The 8524-nt window shown below is 39.3% G+C and overlaps 1 protein-coding gene across 1 annotated transcript; it reads right to left on the reverse strand.

Annotated features, from left to right (window-relative positions):
* Positions 1 to 271: 271 nt before the first annotated feature.
* Positions 272 to 2068, reverse strand: NEUROG1 (neurogenin 1). Its single transcript, XM_077473999.1, has 2 exons — positions 1924 to 2068; positions 272 to 1660 (listed from the first exon to the last, which is right to left on the reverse strand). Exons 1-2 carry the CDS (start codon positions 2058 to 2060, stop codon positions 970 to 972), a joined length of 828 nt encoding a protein of 275 aa, XP_077330125.1. The 5' UTR covers positions 2061 to 2068; the 3' UTR covers positions 272 to 969.
* Between the last annotated feature and the right edge of the window lie 6456 nt (positions 2069 to 8524).

An 8524-nucleotide genomic window follows, 5' to 3' on the forward strand; every position in this document is an offset into this window, starting at 1 on the left:
AATTTAATCTAATTATTAATTTATTTTCTAATTAATTTATATCATAAAATGGCAACACAGCTTTAATTTTTATTAATTGTATCTACTTTTTAAATTTATATTATGAAATATTACGTAATAAGTATTTTTATTTTATGTATTTTATATTTCATTATAAAATGTTATTACTTAAGTATGTTATTTTAAAAAAAAATTCAAAACACTGTTATTCGTGTTATTTGTTTTATGTTTTGTAGGTTTTAACCTTGTCAACAAATTAAAGACGAGTAAATTTATTTCATAAAAATGTAGCAAAAATTTATTATCACATCTGGAAAAAAAACACTTATCAAAAACAATACATAATAGAATAAAAAATCTTTATGTACAAAAAAAATACATTTTCATATCAATGAAACGTTTCTTTGAATAAATTAAACTCTGGTGAGGCTCCCAGTCTGAGAACTCCCATATTACCGGATTGAGTCCTACCTACTCTATAGGAAGACAGCAGTAGAGGAGGTCATGATAAATAATGTATGAGCCCAAGGCCTTGTCTCCTATTCAAGTCCTTTCATTGTATTGTCAGGGTATCCAAACCAAATTGTCATGCTCATTTTTCTTCGTGAGAGTTTTACAAATTGTAAAATTGACTTTTCACCCAGTGTTCATCAGGAAAAAAAAAAATCTACTAACATGATTTTTAAAGAGATTTCTTGGAAAAAAAAGGCTCTGGTAGGAAAATAATACAAAAAATTGTGGATTTTTTTTTTTAAAAAGTGCAAAAAATAGTGAAAGCCTTGGCGAAGTGGTTATCTTATTTCACAACGATTTGGGTTTCACAGTGAGTTTAAGAGTCTTGGAAGACCTTACAAGTCTTTTAAGGCAGCATATAGACGTTTAGATCAAGCCTCTATAATACAATAGCACAAGTGAATTATAAGGAAGGTTCACATTGTAAGGCGAGAAGAGAGGGGCAGAAGACTAAGTCTACTGGTACTGAACGTAGCAGGCGGAGTGCTGCATAAAGTTTTGTGGGATGGTGTGTAGTGAAAAGAAGTTCTCTTTATGTGCATAGTAACAGTCTTCAGACATAGCTGGGCTGCTTGGGTTTGAGGTGCATACAGAAAAGGAAGAGGAGGATGATGATGGAGAGACGGTTGATAGCCAGGATCCAGCATCACTTCCAGGGCTGCGTGGTGCTGAAGGACTCATGTAACCAGGGTGCACCATATCTTTCTCTGGCTTGTCTTTGCACTGGTCAGCTAGCCTCAAAGTTTCCGAAAGCGCCCAGATGTAGTTATGGGCCAGTCGAAGCGTCTCGATCTTGGTCAGCTTGGTGTCATCGGGGAAGCAGGGCAAGATGCCCCTGAGCTCGTCCAAAGCTGAGTTGAGGTTGTGCATCCTATTCCTCTCTCTGTCGTTAGCTTTGACCCTCCGAGTCTTTTTGATGGTGTGAAGGACGGCTTGATTTTTCACCCTGCTCCTGCCTCTCCTCTTCTTTTTCTCCTCCGTGTGTTCCTGGCACTTCTCGGGAGTTTGCGTTGGAGAAGTGAGGTGACCGGTGGAGAAGGGCGATGGGGACTGGAGGCTGGAGCATTCCTCGTCCTCTGACGGAGAGAAGGACATCAGACTGGAGGCATCATAATCAGAGTAGACTCTGTCCATGGCTGATGGGTTTCTGCCAAGAGAAGAAGAGAGCAATAAGTAACCAAATACCACTAAAAGCGCGTTTCCAAATAAAAGCATAAAATGTACAAAATACAAATATATCTCATGTGTTCTAACTAACTACTTAAAAAGTAGAACCATAACATGAAAACACAGCTGAGAATAAGTGTAAAAGCAGGCAGATGAGCTCCAATGATGATAAAGAAGGCAGAGAGATAGAAGAGAGACATCAATAGGTTGTATGCGGTAAGTGAAGAGGACACTTATACTTACAGTGAAGACTTGCAAAGTTTCAGATGAAAGAGACACGCGACAGCTCTTGTCTTTGAAGTGATCCTTGCTGCTATCAGCTCGTGTGAGGAGTGAGTTCGGCACACGACTGGCCTCAGACACCTTATATAGGACACCATCCAATCACCCCCTCCCCCGGACCGCGGCATCAATGAATCAAGGCATCAGGTCTGCCCCGTGCTGCACTCTGCGACATTTGCATAATTTATGTCCCCGGCTCCCATTCTCCCCCGGGAGTGTGCCTAGAATTACAGCCGGCCAATCACAGCGCGCAGCCCTATCCGTGACACGTGAGCCCGCACCGCCATAAGCCCACTTGTTTGAGCTTCATTAGTCTATTAAAAGGAGCGCAGGGGGGGAGAGGAGAGCAGAGCAGAGCAGAGGAGACCGAACAAAGTGATTAGCCTGGAAGGCACGGGCACGTTCCCCAATAAAGGCGCTTTAAGGGGTTATTGTCAGAACAGCGCGCATTCTAGAACTTCCATTGTTACTTCTGCTCATACTCATTCTTTACTGTTAATTCCCTCTTCTCCTCACTTGTGTCCCTCCTCTCAGCTGTCCGTCTGTCTGTCACTGTCACCATCTCCCGAGCGTTCTTCTTTCCTTCCTTTATTCTACATCAAATGTGTCAGCTTTTTATACCTTACATTCTTTATTTCCATATCACCAATACCATATTCCCATTCCCTGCATTACTCAACCTACATATTCTATCACTTTATTTTTCTGGTTCTCTTCTCTATTTTTTCTTTCTCTCTTTATCTTCACTCTTTATATTTCCCCTTTTTGTTGCTCTCTCTATTTATTTTTTTGTGTCTCTATCTTTTCTTTCTTTTTTTATTTTATTTCTCTCCTTTTTTTCTATCTCTCCCTCTCTTTATTTTTTCTGTTTCTCTTTTCTTTTTTTTCTTTTTTTTTCTCTCTCTCTCTTGCTCTCTCTTTTTTTCTTGTTACCTTCTATATTTTTTCTTTCTCTCTTTTTTATTTTTTTTATTTTGCCCTTCTCTCTCTCTCTCTCTCTCTCTCTTTATTTTTCTGCTTCTCTTCTCTATTTTTTCTTTCTCTCCTTTTTTCTCTCTTTTTATTTCTCTCCTTTTTTTCTATCTCTCCCTCTCTCTTTATTTTTTCTGTTTCTCGTCTCCTTTTTTTCTTTCTTTTTCTCTCTCTCTCTTGCTCTCTCTTTTTTCTTGTTATCTTCTCTATTTTTTCTTTCTCTCTTTTTTTTTTTTCTCTTTTTCTTTCTTTCTTTCTTTCTTTCTTTCTTTCTTTCTTTCTTTCTTTCTTTCTTTCTCTCCCTCTCCCTCTTTCTCACTCTCTTTATTTTTCTGTTTCTATTTCTCTCTTCTCTTTTTTTTCTCTCTTTTTATTCCTCTTGTTTTTTTCTTTTTTGCTCTCTCTCTTTATTTTTTCTGTTTCTCGTCTCTTTTTTTATTTCTTGTTCTTTGTTCTCTCTCTCTCCCTCTCTTTATTTTTCTGTTTCTCTTCTTTTTTTTTTCTTTCTTTCTTTCTTTCTTTCTTTCTTTCTTTCTTTCTTTCTTTCTTTCTTTCTTTCTTTCTTTCTCTCTCTTTATGTCTTCTCTCTTTTTATTTCTTTTTTATTTCTCTCTTTTTGTGCTCTCTCTCTCTCCCCCCCTCTCTCATTCTTATTTATTTTTCTGTTTCTCTTTTTTTCTTTCTCTCTTATTTTTTTCCCCTTTTATTTCTCTTTTTTGTACTCTTTCTCTGTCTCTCTTAATTTTTCTGTTTCTCGTCTCTTTTATTCTTTCTTTCTTTCTTTCTTTCTTTCTTTCTTTCTTTCTTTCTTTCTTTCTTTCTTTCTTTCTTTCTCTCTCTCTCTTTATATTTCTTCTCTCTTTTTATTTCTCTTTTTGTGGTGCTCTCTCTCTCTCACTCTTAATTTTTTTGTTTCTCTTCTCTTTTTTTTCTTATTTTTTTCATTTTTTATCTTTCACTCTTTTTAATTCATTTTTTGCTCTCTCTCTCTCTCTCTCTCTCTCTTCAATACACTCAGTTTATTACCAGTTTCTTTTCACATTTTGAATATCCTCTGTCTCTTTTTCTCTCTCACCTATGTTATCTGCCTATATTATCAATGCAACGCCTCTACCTAACCTATTTTTATTTCTTACTCTCTTTCTTTTTGGCTTCTGTCTACCTAACCTAAATTTTGTCTTTTTCTTTATTTCATCAGTTTATCACAACAACAATTCTAGGGGGAAAAGGGGGGGGGGGGGGCGGAGGTCCTAGCGAATGTAGAAAGAAATGGTTTGAGGCTTTTTTGACTTTCATTGTACCGTACAAAGGCTAAACATAACCAAGGTAGATATATAACATTTAGTTTACTAAACAAATTTTTAAAACATAAAAAAAATCTAAAAGTTAAAGATTGGAAGATGTATCTTGCACATTCAGCTCTACAAAGTTATATCTGATATTTTGGATGTTTTAAAGATTTGTTTAATAAATTCAATTTTATATATCTACCTTAGTTATGCCTAACCTTTGTATGATACCATGAAAGTCCAAAAAGGCCTCAAATAATTTCTTTCTACTACAAGTCTATTCCCTATTACTGTTAACACTCTATTTTCCTTATTTATAGCTCACCTATTTTATTTTGTAGCTGTCTTTCTATATTACCCTATAATTGAATCCACTTAATCTGATATCTTTTTTTTCAGCTTTTTAGTACAGTCAGCTTATTTTTCTTTATATCTGTCTCACCTTTATTAGCTTTCTGTCTATGTTATAATCACCTCTACCTAACTAATAGTTTATGTGATTTTATAAGTCAAGTTATTGTCTTACCAAACTTGAAGAGAGATCATTGATAAATTACTGTGAATGTGATTATCACTGTTTATAAGACCTAGTATATTGTGTCCATGTACACATAATACACACATACAGTCTGCTATACTAAAGTCAAAATAAGTTGCTAAAAAGTATGTGGAGACCAAGCAAAGCTGCAACAATACCCCAACTGTAAAAGCCTTCAGAATATATATCTATATATCTGTATCTATTTATATATATATATATATATATATATATATATATATATATTTAATTATTTATGTATGGTCTTGGCCCTAAGATCGAGACAGGTGTGGATCACATAAACACGCGACAATTCTTACTATGTTGTAATAGACCGGAGGTGTGGCTTTTGGTCATCTGGTAGGTAAGCCAATAAATGGGGCCATACCCAAGATAAGTAATGAATAATTGTGGAGGAAAATGTGCTGAAAAATTTAAAAAAGGGGAATGGGAGGGAGGGTATCGCGCACTGAACCGACAGAGATCAAGGGCGAGCTTAAATACTCACCAGGCTCCTCTCATAAATTCAGGGCACCATACTGGCCTTCTAATTTATGGTCGTGGCCCTAAGACCAAGACAGATGTGGCTCACATAAACATGTGAAAAAACTTACAACATAAATAGACCTGAGGTGTGGCTTTTGGTTGTCTGGTAGGTAAGCCAAAAAAAGGAGCCAAAAATAAGCGGGTAGGGGGATATACCTTTATTGATTCTAAGCTCATTGAGCAAGCTTGGCGAAGGCTAGGGCCAGCTCCACGTCAGTGTTCCGAATATATCTGGCAAAGCAGGTGGACTTCCATCTGCCTAGCTTCTTGATAACATGGTCTGGTACTCCATGCTGATCAACTTCTGCACCGATCCAGAAGGAATGTCCAGAATGCTGCCTGGGGTCTAGGCCTAAGTCTAGCAGTAGGACCCTAACATGTTTGATAAGCTGACTGCCAGTCAGGGGGTTGACCGTAAAAGACAGTAACGAGCTGAAGACTGGCTGGCTGGGTAGGTGAGAGAGCAGATGGTCAAGGATGGTTACTGGGCACCAGGCGTTGCTGTCCCTGAAGAAGTTGATATCAACTCCGGGTCAGATTTGTTGCGTCTTGGAGACCGTAAGGTGAAGGACATAATGGTTTTGGAAGCAAGTCAGCAAGTGTCTGGTACTACCAGAGGTGAACGCGCTAGGTCGTAGGAAGCCGTAGAAGGCTGGGTAGATGGCTGCTGTAAGGATTCTGTAAAGACAGGAAATGCCAAATACCGGCTAGGTACAGCCTGATAGTGTTATGAGCGAGAGTCAGCTGTGTATGACAATAAGATATGAATCCTAGGACGTGAGTGACGTTGTCTGCTGTGATTCCGGGATATGCGGGTAGGGACCTGCAGTAGGTGTTCCAGACCGTGCGGTAATCTTTAAGTGTGTTGCTAGACAGCGGGTGGTTGATGAGCCTTGCATTGGCAAGATGTGGCTTCAATCTATTGTTAGTTGAGGTGGGATAGCAGGGGATTAAAGGTCAGCTCCAGATACCTGCTAGAAGAATGAGATAAAATTGAAGTGAGACAGTGCATCTGCTGCGGCATTGTACTTGCCAGGGATATGCTCACAGTAAATATTAAATTGGTGATGCAATAATAATTGCACGCAGCCTGCGCAGGAAAGACATGGCGGGAAATGACTTGGATCTACCCTTATTAATGATGACGGCCATAAACTGGTTGTCTGTGAGGATGCCACGATGGACTAAGAAGAAAGACGAGGATCGAGTGAAACTAGGAATCAAGCAGATTTCAGGAGGCCAGGCACCAGCGAACTAGTGGTGGCCAAAGCCTGTGGAGGCTGCAGGGTCTGTGATTACTTGTGGCGACTGGGCTGATACTGAGGGAATAAACATGGATGAGGATCTCGTCCCACATAGGTAAGCGCCCCTGCAGAATAATCCTCATCACAAAATTGACCATGCCTACCAAGGACTGCAGCTGTCTTTTAGTACAGCCCTGTGACTGGGTAAAATCATGAATGACCGACCTAACAAGGGCTAGTTTGTCAGCAGGTAGGTAAGCCTGCATAGCATGCATGTCCAGGATGATGCCCAAGAAGGGGATGGAAAGTGCCGGGGATTCCTCTTTGTGTTCGGCTATAGGCTCATTGAGATTGTTGAACACAACTCTTATACCGCGTACACACGATCAGAATTCTCGTCAGAAGAAGCTCTGATGGTGTCAAGCTGTCTTGCCTACACACACGGTCACACCAAATTCCGATCCTTTAGAACGCGGTGGCGCACAACACATACGCCACCGCGTATACAAAAGGGAAGTTCAATATCCAGAAGCCAATAGCTTCTGTCTCGTAGTTGAATCTGAGCATGCGTGATTTTTGGTGTGTTGGAATTGCATACACACAATCGGAATTTCCGTTGGGAAAATTGGGGAACATGCTATCAATTTTTGGCTGGCGGAAATTCGGACAGCTAAATTCCGATGGAGCATACACACGGTCGCATTTTCCGAAAAAAAGTTCTCATCTGTCTTTTTATGGCTGGAATTCCGATCGTGTATACGCGGCATTAGCCTGTCTAGATCTACCGGGGGTATGTCTGGCCATTCAATGAGCAAAAAGTCATCGAGACCTGGTGTGATAGGATCCAAGTGAGGGACTGGGCGAAAATGTCAAACAGCTTTTAGAGCCAAAGGTCAGCTTGGTGGCCAGAGGGATAGTTCAATAGGCAGGAGTTTGAAGGCATATCCGCTTTGGATAGCCAGGCACCATTGCCTATCTTAACCACTTGCCTACTGGGCACTTAAACACCCCTCCTGCCCAGACCAATTTTCAGCTTTCAGTGCTCTCACACTTTGAATGACAATTATTCAGTCATGCAGCACTGTACCCAAATACATTTTTTTTCCTTTTTTTCCCCACAAATAGAGCTTTCTTTTGGTGGTATTTGATCACCTCTGGGTTTTTAATTTTTTGCGCTATAAATAAAAAAAGACTGAAAATTTTGAAAAAAAAACACATTTTCTTTGTTTCTGTGATAAAATTATGCAAATTATTAATTTTTCTTCATAATTTTTTTGGCCATCATTTATACTGCTACATATCCTTGGTAAAAATAACCCAAATTAGTGGATATTATTTGGTCTTTGTGAAAGTTAGAGAGTCTACAAGCTGTGGTGCGAATCATACAAAATTGATCACATCTGATGTACTGGTGGCCGATCTCATTTCTTGCGACCCGAACAACCCAGGAAAGTACAAATACCCCCCAAATGACCCCTTTTTGGAAAGTAGACATTACAAGGTATTTAGTAAGAGGCATAGTGAGGTTTTTGGTGTTGTCATTTTTTTTCCCACAATTCTTTGCAAAATGAAGATTTTTTTGTTGTTTATTTTTTTTCCCACAAAATTGTCATTGTAATAGGTTATTTGTCACACATGGCATGTGTATACCACAAATGACACCCCAAATTAAATTCTGCTACTCCTCCTGAGTATTACGATGTGTGGGACTTTTTCACAGCCTGGTCACTTAGAGACGCCCAACATGCAGGGATCGCCATCACGTATTCTAGGAGCATAAATTACACATCTAAATTGTTGACTATTACACTTTTCAAGGCCCTGGAGCACCAGGACAATGACACATGACACTGACGTGGCACTGATGGCAGATGGCACTGATACATGGCACTGATGGCACGTGACACTGATGTGACACTAACGACAGATGGCACTAAAACGTGGCACTGATGACACATGACACTGACAGGTGG

The sequence above is a fragment of the Lithobates pipiens genome, unplaced genomic scaffold, assembly GCF_037356315.1.
Source record: "Lithobates pipiens isolate NorthernLeopardFrog02 unplaced genomic scaffold, aLitPip1_a1.2 Scaffold_8, whole genome shotgun sequence".
NCBI classification, from domain to species: Eukaryota; Metazoa; Chordata; class Amphibia; order Anura; family Ranidae; genus Lithobates; species Lithobates pipiens.

What these genes read in the sequence shown, in the direction of transcription:
- NEUROG1 (XM_077473999.1), bottom strand. Translation starts at nt 2,060, where the DNA reads ATGGTGTCCTATATAAGGTGTCTGAGGCCAGTCGTGTGCCGAACTCAC. An exon ending in AAACTTTGCAAGTCTTCACT is followed by an intron (nt 1,661 to 1,923) that starts GTAAGTATAAGT and finishes TTCTCTTGGCAG; the next exon opens with AAACCCATCAGCCATGGACA.